Here is a 12,354-nt window from a genome sequence, read left to right on the forward strand (position 1 = left end):
GGTCAATCTTTCGTAAACATGGCCTATCATTCCATCTGTATGCTGACGATTGCCAGATTTACTCTCCATTGTGTCAGGAGAAAGGTCACTCTATCCAGTCCTTTGTGTCCTGTGTTAACGAGGTGGTCTTGGCTAATGGCCAACGTTCTGCATCTGAATGAGGGAAAGACAGAGCTCATTGTTTTTCACCCCAACAGCAGGAATGTGGGTCGTTATGTTGATCTTGGCCCTCTTTCTCCCTACTCAAAACCAGTTGTTACCAGTTTGGGAGTGAAAATTGATGCTGGACTTAAATTTGAGGCTCACATAAACTCAGTGATCCGGTCCAGTTTCTTTCACCTGAGACGCCTTGCAAATATCAAGCCTATGCTGTCGAGAGACCACCTAGAGCGGGTACTGCATGCCTTTGTTATTTCTAGGCTTGATTACTGCAACTCTCTCTATGCAGGGTTGTATCAGTCATCACTGCGTCGCGTGTGCAGAACAGCGCTGCCAGGTTCCTGACTGGGACCAGGAAACGGGACCACATCAGTCCGGTTCTGGCCTCGCTGGACTGGCTTCCGGTTTGCTAGCGTGCACAATTCAAAATCCTTGTCTTTGTTTACAATTTCTTCCAGGGTGGTGCTCCCCCTATCTGGCCACTCTCCTGAACAAACATTCCCCATCACGCGTTCTGCGCTCCTCTGACCAAGGCCTGCTCGCTGTCCCTCGTTCTAGGTGTCGTACTCACGGGGACCGGGCTTTCTCAGTCCTAGCACCGTCACTCTGGAACCAGTTTCCACCCTCAGTTAGGCTGTCCCCATCTCTGCCAGCCTTTAACAGTCGCCTAAAAACACACCTCCTCCACTTGGCATTTCCTGAACATGTTTCATTCGGCCCTCTTTTACGTTGAATTTCTTTCAGTTTTGATTGGTTCACTCTATCCCTTGTTTTACCCATCTGTCCTGTACTAGAATGTTTCATCCTTTTTTGTAATTTGTAATTTGAATTGCTTTTATTTTTGATTTATTCACTATATTTGTACTTCTACTGTACCATGTTCAGCGCCTTGGGCTTCCTGACAGGGTTGCGGAATGCGCTTTATAAATAAAGCTTTGAGTGATTGATTGAATCCTAGTTCCACAGTAATGTGGGTCCTACATCAGGTCTTTGTTGGACATTTCAGACATTAAGCTTGGCCTCATCTGTTGGTCACATAAATAAACCAAATATTGCAGTGAAATCAACATTATTAAAGTCAAATTATGCACTGACAAAATAAATGACACCTGTTTTCTTTTATCTCAAATGTTGGATTTTATTAGTTGGGCCCAGGCCTTTGACACATCTGAAAGCACCCACACGCTTTACACTGAACCTGGAGTTACAGTCAGCATTCAGCCACAGCCAGGAGTTCTACACATCATTGCAATGCTTTTTAATGCTTGGAGGGTAAGAAAGAAACAATTCCAGTACAACATTTTAGTATAGCATCATGCAGTCAGTCAACAGAGCAACATGCCTGTTTAATGTGGGTGGAGGGACGCTGAGCTCTGTAGTGTTATCAGCACTCAGGTGCTTTAAGGTTTTATTAAACAAACACGTCACTCTGCACTGAGAACAGAAGTCACAGCAAATGAACTAAATCTGGAGTTTGATCATTTTAGCCTCGTGAAGGAGATGTAAAACCTAAAGTTTCCCACAATGCATTACACTTCCCATTGTACTGGAATCACAAACCCTCTGAAGAAGGCTCACACGCATTACAAGGTGGGCGGTGATATTACTTCCCATTTTCTCAGCATCATATTCAGGTCCCACTTAAAGCACACGAACTGTGGACCAGCATGGCACTCTACAGTCACTAAACAGGGCGGTGAGAATGAGAGAGGGTGAAAAACAACTAAAGAATGGGAAACTCCTCACTAACATCAGGTGACATGGGTCACCCAACACCTCACAAAGTGCAAACACACTGGCATTAATGTTTCTGTTAATGCTTCCACATCCTCTTCAGACACCACCTGCACATTTTCAACAGATATGAAAATGTAGATGCATTTAAAAAAGGAAGAAATGAACAGATCAGGAGTTTTTACAATGATATTCCTCTGCAGTACAAATTAATATCCTATAGGTTAGCTAAGGTGAGCCGGCGTTTTAAGTTATGTACAAACAAACCCACCAGCAATTGTTTCAGCAAATAAAAACGCTAAAACAGTTTCACTTTACTCATGGATCAGAAAGTAACCTGATTACAGTTAACCAAAAACATGTTGTTTAAGGTCATATATTTAATATATATTCATATGTCAAGGTTGAAGAAAAAATATACTAATCAAAAAAAGGCATATGTACATGTTCACCCTGTCCCACAAAGTTAAAACTAAAGTGAATCCCCATCACCTGGGCTTTAACAGACTCACACCTTCCACCCGTCGCTCTTTCGTAGGTAAGCGGCTCTCTGAGTGGGTCCTCTGGTAAACGGACTGCTGCAGATTTGATAGTTGAAGGCCAAAACACAGACTATAGCAGCTGTTGTGATGCACATGAACTTCGGAGTCTATGACTCTGAGCTTTTGTGCTAGACACCATCACAGTGCCCACACAAGTTTCAGCAATGGAGCCGTCGCATCTCAACACGTAAACCAGACAGGTGTTCATTCTAATCGTACCACTTACATCACAGTGTCCTGGGTGACTTTAGTGTGTTTGTACACCTTTGATGCATGCTGCATTTGAGCATTAACTGTTTAGTTTTAATGCATGGGAATTTTATTTCACAATTGTTGGTGTTTTAAAATAATATACCTGTTACTGTGCAAGAAAGCTGCAGAAACAAATATTTTCTGATTTATTCTGAAGTGAAAACTAAAGAAACAAAAGTTCTGAGGTGCAAAGGAGCTTGCAACATCCTGGTGAGCTGATGTGGCTATGCCTGCTTTAATTTGTTCCTCATTTTTTTGTTCAAAAACCAGAACTGCAGCTGTTGATGGGTCCATTAAGTTAGACATTATCTGGATAAGCTCCAGACCTGGTCCTGGTGGCACCTCCCCTGCACATCTCCCCTCTCTCTCAGGCGTCCTGGGGTGCAGGCCTCTTGAGGTCCCTGATCTGTTTGATTAGGTAAGTCTTTTCATCGTTGAACTGTTCGTCTTCTGTTCTGTCGTTCTGGAACTTGCTGAGAAATTCAATGAGTTTGGTCTGATTCTTTAACAGGATGTCCAGGATAGGTTGTGTCTTGTTGGGGTTGGCCACAAACACCTGGTAGTGGACAAAAAAGGGATATGCACTGAATCGAATGTTCATGATGAATACAAAAGCATATCTGACTGTTATTATTATTATTATTTTTTTTACATAAGCCTTTCAAACTAAACGTTTGGCTGACTATAGTTATCTATCTGCCTTTCAGTTACCTAAATACACCAACAGTGTGCCTCCGTGTCCTATTTGGACTCACTCCCGTCACAATTCATGATAATTTGTGGAACAGAACTTTATGCCGATTAAAACTTTGTTTATTGTCACTGTTGTATCTTCGATTAACTGAGGTCTGCATCGTCCAATCACATGTGGCCTTCCTCACTCTGGTGGTAAGTACTAGTGAAACTAAAGATATTCAAAATCCCAGCTGTTATGGTAGCTGTTAAATCCACACAAAGCACTGATAATGGCTTAGGGTCTCCTCAGAAATGTCTCAGTACTGAAATCAGTAACTCTCAAACTGAGAGCCATCAAAAGACCAACTGAGCTGGGTTATTTTTCCAGATATAAATAACGTCAGACCAGGGTTTCCCCCGGTCATGAAATTTAAGGTGGTAGCAATATACCTGCAATTTCACCGGTGTGTGTGTGTGTTTGGGGGGGGGGTGACTGTGAGTGCAGAAATCCAATGTTTGACCTGGCGTTAGTACCACAACCAGGTCTAACATGAGTTTTGGCTGCCACAGACCCATTGAGCATCCCTGCTTCACCAAATGAAAATAACTTTTTTTCACTACAAGTTTCAGACAGTGGGAAAAACATTCAGGCAGCCCCCCCTACATCAAAACCCTGCACTTGTGTTAGACCTCTACCATGGAGCATTCAGATTCATGACAGGATGTGAGCCCTTCATTCACCACTACACTCTACTCTCAGGGTAACTTTCACAATGGTATCATGTAACATAAAATCCATCCATGGCCCCTTAACAACTGATTTATCTTCTAATACATCGGCTTACTGCAGAAACCACAACGTAAAGAGTAAACTGCCAGTTAGAGACTCCCATGAACCAATGTTTAAAGAAATATAATAGAAACTCATTCTAATTTTTTTTACACAAACTTTTAGACGAGGCGTTTGGTCATTTTTGTGAGAAAGTTTTTTTTATTTTAATTTGTTTTGCCAAGCCAAGTGACATCAGCTGAGGGAGTCCTGTTAGCTTAAACCAGAGAAAAATATGGATTCTAATGCGGCTCTGACACAGAGGAACCTTTAAATGTTTATAGTTCTACTTCTGATGGACCAAAACCATAAAGTTATGAGTTTGCTGCACGCCACAGAGAGCAGAGGCAAATCAGAGGGAGAACCATCGGCCAAAGCAGTGATCGTGGAGGGGGTGGGGGTTAGTTAACGATGTTAGCTTAAACTCGTGTGCTAACATCACAATATTGTACAGACTACTATCATGTAGACAATTAAAATAGTATCGATCAGTTAATATAATATTCTCATACTCGTTAATGTCTGTTCACGTAACGTAGTTTAGCTCAGAGAGGGGAGAGAGACGCCGGCCAGAACTCCGGTTCTGGAGTTCATACGGGCTTCTGTGAGCTGGATCTGACCCAGACACCAGCGAGCCAGTCCAGCTGGTATTTTTAAAAGCTGTGCATGATCTTTTCTTGGAGGTCCAGGCGGCAGTTCTGATCTGGTTCTGACCCAGAAACCAGCTTGACTGGCCTGCTGAGTTACGCGTCTCTTCTGGTGGTCGGTTCTGACGGTGATCTGAGCTCCAGAAATTCACATTTCATTTTTTTAAAACCCTCCATGGGTCTCCGGAGGCCAGTGTGGACCTACCTGAGGCGCAGAACTCCCCTTTGGAAACCTGTGGACTCGATGTCCGGACACGCTGGAGTTGGTACAGCCTTCACACACTCTAGTTTATCAACATGAACACAATCCAACACAGTAAACACACACACTGACTGGATCACATGACCTCTCTACCCTAAAACTAGCCACTCTCCACACTGAGCTGAGGCAGCCTAGCTTCTAACTCCCTTTGGTTACGTCAGACGTTCAGATTTAGAAACAAGAGCCTTTTTAGAAGCTTTGCTGACAAGGGCCAATTTTACTAGAAAAACTCTGCTGTTAGGTATTATATATGTATTATTGTATGTATTATATTTTAAAATAAAATATCCACAATAAGCATTTCTATTTTTGGACAGCATTTTATGTGAATTACGAAAAAAAATTAACCTGCACTTTGCTCTTTAAGCCCACAGTCCTGCATCAGCTTTAATGTACCCTTGGTATGTACTGACGGCCTTTATGCCTCTTCTTGTAATGAATCACAGAAAGATTTATGATTTGTGATCAATAGAAAATGCAGTTTTAGCTACATGTGAGTGAAATTCTGATCTGCTTCATTTAATGACTTGTTCTTTTCCCCGTCCGTAATGGACGGTATTGATCGTAACTATTTTCTGTAAACAGAGTTCCCACTTGAGGAGAGTTGGACATTTGTGTGGACATGAGTCATCATAACCTCAGTTTTTACAAACACTCTAGGTGGCAAATTTATCAAGTTCATTGCGAACACCCTCCTACAGCGACCAACAAATAAAATTAACCACCGGAACACATTTCAGAACTTTCTAAGCTTGACAGCATCTTCATCCCAGAGGACCAGTTTTTATGGAGGTTCATGAAGGATTCATTGGTGGCATAACAAAAATGTGTTTGAAACAGAATCACAATCCACCCTCTCAATAACCAGCTAAGGTTTAAAGTACCAGATTCATCTCTTTACATGCTAAACAACACAAAAGAACACGTCTTACCTTGAAAACATGGAACGCCTCAAACTGGATGTTGCGGCTTTTGTCCCGCAGCAGATTCATCATCAGTTTGAGATTCTCTGGCTTGCTGATGTATTTCGTCATTATGGTGAAATTGTGTCGATCAAGAAGCAGCTCCCCCAGTAACTAAATCATTTCAAAGTGATAGGGAAAATGTGTCAGACGGGTATTAGTCCAGTTCCTCTAAACACAAATAATTAGTGGGGGGGTTAGAAGACACACCATGCCAGCAAATCAGCATGATACTGCTGCCACAATATGTCTTCTGAACGCGCAGTGGCAGCATGGTGGTGCAGTAATGATAGTAATATTGCCACGCCTACTAGTGAACTCATTGTGGCCGTGGAGGACAGACATGTTTAGGGGCGGCTTGTGAAAAAACGTAAGGAGCACGGATTTGATTCCAATAAAAAGCAAGTTATGATCACGTTTTTACCGCCATCACATAATCTTGTGTAAAATGGACATAACTGCACCGCATTACTGCCACGGTCTGACTTCTTACGAACGACCAAAAGCTCCCTGATGCCGCCTCAGCTTTGTAGCGAGCGAGCGAGCGAGACAGAGAGAGAGAGAGACAGAGGCTGGCTGACTCTGAAACCGTGGATGCTTTCATATTTCTTCATGGTGTGTTCTGTGTTGTAAACAAGCAAACAATGAAAAGAACTTGCGTTCAATTGGACTTGTACGGGCGGTACGGAAAGCATTCGGACCCCCGTCAACTTTTCACTCTGTTATATTGCAGCAATGTGCTAAAATTAATCAAATTCTATTTTTCCTCAACGTACACACAGCACCCATGTTGACAGAAAAACACAGAAATGTAGAAATTTCTGCAGATTTATTTTTAAAGAAAAGCTGAAATATCACATAAACCCATTTCTTCTGATCATCCTTGAGATGGTCCTACACCTTCACTGGAGTCCAGCTGTGTTTGATGATACCGACTGGACTTGATTAGGACAGCCGCACACCTGTCTGTATAACACCTTACAGCTCACAATGCAGGTCAGAGCAAAGGAGAATCATGAGGTCAAAGGAACTGCTGAAGAGCTCAGAGACAGAATTGTGGCGGGGCACAGATCTGACAAAAACATCTCTGCTGCACTGAAGGCTCCTCAGAGCACAGTGGCCTCCATAATCCTTGAATGGAAGACGTTTGGGACGACCAGAACCCTTCCTAGAGCAGGCCGCCTGGCCAAACTGAGCAACCGAGGGAGAAGAGCCTTGGAGAGAGAGGTAAAGAAGAACCCAAAGATCACTGTGGATGAGCTCCAGAGATGCGGTCAGGAGATGAGAGGAAGTTGTCGAAAGTCAGCCATCACTGCAGCCCTTCACCAGTCAGGGCTTTATGGTAGAGTGGCCCGTCGGAAGCCTCTCCTCAGTGCAAGACATATGAAAGCCTGCATGGAGTTCGCTAAAAGACACCTGAAGGACCCCGAGATGGTGAGTTCACATCCAACCTGACAGAACTGGAGAGGATCTGCAAGCAGGAATAGCAGAGGATCCCCAAGTCTTTACCAAGATGACTCGTGGATGCATTACCTCAAAAGGTGCTTCTACTAAATACCGAGCAAAGGGTCTGAATACTTAAGACCATGTGATACTTCAGTTTTTATTCAATAACTCCGCAGAAATTTCTAAAAGTTTGTGTTTTTCTGTCAATATGGGTGCTGTGTGCACATTAATGAGGAAAAAATTAATTGGATTTTAGCAAATGGCTGCAATATAACAGAGTGAAAAATGGACGAGGGTCTGAAAAAACTTTCCATACCACTGCATGCGATCGCGTTGGGAGAACCGGTTTACTCCAAGTCCACAGCAGCACGGAACGGCAGCGGAACATCCCTGCTTCAAATAGAATACGCCATAGACTATGGGTTGATTCAAACAGGTGCATCCCAGAAATGGCTCGTCGCACTGCTAAAGACAGGACGGGGATCTATTTTATTCTCTGAGACGAGTTAATTTGCAGTTAACATTGGGCTAGGCAGGGAATCGCACACGGTTTCAGTGTGAAATTTCCGGTAATGTTCAAAATAAAAGAATGTTGCAGAGATGCAATTTCTTATCCATGTGACCTAACATCTTATTTACTCCTGGCATCTTTAAAAAGTGCAACTGTGTGTTTTTCATGGCTTTAATCTTGGCAATGGAGATCAAACATATCAGACGTGATCTCCTTCTTCTTCTTGGTTTATGGCGGATGGCCTAAACAAACAGTGACCTTTCGCGAGGAATTTTGTGATCTCGATAAAATAAACATTCAACATTTTTATTGGAAGTTTATAACTTTTTTCATGTTTTAGTATTCTCTTCTTTAAACATAGCCTGGTTCTTGCTTCAACACATGGCTCCTCTTCAATAAGAGATCATTGGGTTAAAAAGCCTACTGGTTGTGCAGCGCACAAGGCTGAAGACCAAAGGTGACCTCCCTCCCTGAACCTGAGCTCTGTGCACTCAGTGGTCTCCTTTAAAAACAGCTGAAAGCTAACCAGTTCAAGCTGGCTTTGGTGCGATCATCACCACCCTCTGCACATGCGCATAGCTTCTCTGCTGAGCGCCAACTAACAGAAATGGCGGCGTCCAACACAGCAGCTACGCGAACCAAAACATCTAAAGTTTGGGAGCATTCTAGCCGGGATTCGGCCAATAAAAAGATGACCTGCGTTATTTGTAAAGCAGTCCTCGCGTATCACGGCAGCACCTCGGTGATGCATGAACACCTAAAGAGAAAGCACGTCGGACAGTTGAACGAAACAGAGTCTGACTCACCTCGGTAAGATTTAAATAACACGAAAGCCAACACGTTTTGTTTTGGACGTACGTTTTTGTAAACGTACTTTCGCTTTTAAAAAAGAGATTTAATGTTGTGCCCGACTGTGCCTGAAATAAAGTATTTTAATTTTATATATGCATTTATGTCTATACTGACTAATTGGTGTTAGACATTTTTATTTACTTTAGTGTGAATCGGCCTATCAGCATCAGAGTTCAATAAAAATATGCATTTTCCATTGAAGTACCCATCTTTCTTGTGTTTATTATCATTTTTCACATAATTAAAGCAATCTCATGCTAAATTTAAGAAAATTTTAATAATTATCGGATTAGTCGACTAATCGTTTCAATAGTCTGTGACTAGTCGACTATTAAAATAGTCATTAGTTGCAGCCCTATTGATAATTTAGTTTGTTTTTAAAAATCACTTATTTCACTAGTTAATTTAAAAACAACATCATTATCATTTAACAACCTGTTGAAATACACTAGACTGCAGGAAATGACATCTTCCTCACAATCTTTTCACTGGGGGAGGAACTTCTTACCTTTAGCGACTGCCGTTTAGTCACGTAGTTTTCAGAGTGGAGTAACTTCTCGTATTCACTAAAGAACTGGAGCAAGAGGAGAAAAATCGGGAATAAAACATTAATGATTACAGCCAAGAAGCAGTTTTTCACAACAGCATCTCTGTTTGATATCAAACGACTTTCCCACTCACAAGCTGACAGTTTCTTGGTGTTCTCAGTCTCCCTTTGAGCCCCAAATGGTGAGTTTGTCTTTGTGAGAAGGAAGTGCGTGCCAACAGGCTGAGCAGCTGGACCGATCGGAGCGTTTGTCTGTAGTTTTTAGTGAACACACATGGTTCCAGCCCTAAAAGGCCCTCCACACACAGCAGTCTGAATAGTTTTTACATTGTTTTATTCACTTTATTAAACATTTAATCATTGAATTAAAAAAAATCTCAGTAGCTTTCAATTAGACAGGCATCTTCTAATGCAATTTTTTAAAATCACATCTAGACTCAGTTTTATGACTTTTGGCAAGTGACTCGTTAATGTTGTTTTTGTGGTTGTATATATCGACTGGTTTTATCCCTTTGTAATGTCCTTTTATTGTTTTTATGATGATGTCATGTGCAGCACTTTGTTCAGCTCTCCAGCTGTTTTTATACGTGCTATAGAAATACAATGCTGTGGTAGACTTAGGTCGTAAGTTCTGTGTCATACATGTTCTCTGTTGGTCACTCTGAGCTGAATATGAATGTTGAACATGAAGATCTTTGGTACGTTCTTGCTCTGTTTGATTTCTAAGTCCATTTTTGGCTCTTTTTTAAAAACACAGAAAAGGTTTCTTTTTACCTTGCTTGCTGACAACTTTGTTCGCGGCCGCAATGGACATGTAATGGACCGGGACAACACAAGGATCATAAACAGAACAACAGAAATACAAAAGATGGATAAAGGAACCCAGATGACTGTACTCTGTCACGTGTGGAAAGAAAAATGATCGATCTTTGTTTGTTACAGGCCAAACGCTGTATTGCATTATGTTTGAAGAATGTTGGTTGCCCCTCCTTTAACCACTGGTTAAACAACGTAACATGGAGTTTAGCTCTGGAGAAACTGACTTATATTGTTAAAGAGAAGTCCTCTGAATTTTATAACATTTGGAAGATATTTCTGGATCTACTGAAGAGTGGGGATTTGGAGGGGGGTGAGGGGTGAATAATATAACTAGACAATGATGAATAATATCTGACGTGTTGTTGGGAATATACTGTGTAACCTAAAAAAATTTTTTATTTTTTATTTTTTATTTTATTAGTTTTCATTTTCATTTTTATTTATTTATTTTATTATTTTTTTCTCTTATTTGCTTGCATTGTTTGTTATCTTAAATTATTATTCACTTACCTTGAATCTGTTAGAATTAACATTTTTATTATTATTATTATCATTATTATTAGTATTTTAATACCTGCCATATGTACATTATATTTTTGTGTTGGATACTGTTGATGGAAGGGGGGGGGGTAAGGGAAAAAAGGGGAAGAAAAAAAACCAAATAAACACATGTTTAAACAAATAAAAAATAAATCATAGTTGATAAAACATGCAATAAACAATATTTTAATTTTAAAAAAAGATGGATAAAGGAAGCTAAAGAGATAAGGAGACGTGGATGTGGGACCATGAACAGAGACAATGGGGTTTACACGTTGGATCGTGCACGGGACTGCATCATCGGAGAGGGGAGAGCGGGCAGCAGAGGGCGACAACGTCCTCTGCTGCCCGCGAATAAACGGAGTAGGAAGTGACGCCACCATCAGCGTCAGCTCTGAGGAAGTTTATAGCCGCAAACGAAACTGTTAGCAAGCAAGGTAAAGAGAATCCTTTCCTGTGTTTTAAAAAAGTACCAAAAATGAAACATGAAGATGTTCTAACCCCGTCATCTGCATCTGTCTGAGTGGGGGGGTGCGAGCTCGGGACTGTTTTGCTGCCATGTGCCATCCATGAGAGTGGGTGAAGGGGGTGGGGGTGCACATTCATGCAACGATGCAAATATGTTGCCATTAAAAATGATTTTGAAAACCACAAACTGTTGTGAACCTGTTGAATCCTTGTAGACATTGATACAGTGATTCATAAAAAGTCTTCTTTGATTGGTTGCCTGCTGAAGCATTAAAGTGGGAGTCAAGGCATGGGTGGAGAATCAATTCAACCAGACTTCCTGTTAGAAAAATACCTGGGAAAAGGCGTTGCCTGGAGGACTGAGAAAGCGGCATTGAGGCAATGATTGGCAGCACTCCCCTCAACCTCCCCACGTGCTCTCTCGGAGTTTCTCAGTCGGAAAACAAGAGTTGCTAACAAGTGTGCGCACACTCGTGCGTGCACACGAGCACATACAAACAGCAGACTCACCGCTCAGGAGAAGAGCAGACACAGAAACTGAAGGCAGGAAGGAGGATTTCCTGTTCACCTCCTTCATTAAAAAAAGGGGAGGAGGACGTTTTCTTTAAAGAGGCGAGCAGCTCGTTCAAAACCGTCCAGTCTGAGACACGCCCATCTGCCAATCAGAGGTTTTCACAGACTGTTTGTATTGAACACTTTTGAACATTTTTGTGTACTGAACCTTCAATACTGCAGCAATACAATCAGGGCCGGATTTAGCCAGCCCTACAAAGGGGTTCAGGTAGAATATCGGGGGGACAGGTCTGGGAGATTTTCGGGTGTCACATACCTCCAAATCCCTAAAATGCATAGAAAACTATGCTATCATCATTACAGTTCTTCTATCCATATATCTATCTTTTCCTTTGATCCAGTGCTTACACTACCCTCTGCATTTACCTGGGCTTGGGACCGGCACAAATGGGACACTGGCTTATTCCCTATTGGGGCTCCTTCCTTCCTTCCTTCCTTCCTTCCTTCCTTCCTTCCTTCCTTCCTTCCTTCCTTCCTTCCTTCCTTCCTTCCTTCCTTCCTTCCTTCCTTCCTTCCTTCCTTCCTTCCTTCCTTCC

The 12,354-nt window shown here is 41.9% G+C and overlaps 1 protein-coding gene across 1 annotated transcript in view; it reads right to left on the reverse strand.

The window, feature by feature from the left end:
- Window positions 1-1,271: 1,271 nt before the first annotated feature.
- The window catches only part of cab39 (calcium binding protein 39), a 59,959-nt gene continuing 48,876 nt past the window's right edge, over window positions 1,272-12,354 (reverse strand). Inside the window, exons 7-9 of the mRNA XM_054743457.2 lie at window positions 9,380-9,445; window positions 6,033-6,176; window positions 1,272-3,243 (exon numbers count right to left, since the gene is read on the reverse strand). Coding sequence (XP_054599432.2) covers window positions 3,055-3,243; window positions 6,033-6,176; window positions 9,380-9,445 — 399 coding nt within the window. The 3' untranslated portion in view covers window positions 1,272-3,054. The remainder of the gene's footprint in view (window positions 3,244-6,032; window positions 6,177-9,379; window positions 9,446-12,354) is intronic.

This window comes from Nothobranchius furzeri, chromosome 13, assembly GCF_043380555.1.
Source record: "Nothobranchius furzeri strain GRZ-AD chromosome 13, NfurGRZ-RIMD1, whole genome shotgun sequence".
Lineage (NCBI taxonomy): Eukaryota > Metazoa > Chordata > Actinopteri > Cyprinodontiformes > Nothobranchiidae > Nothobranchius > Nothobranchius furzeri.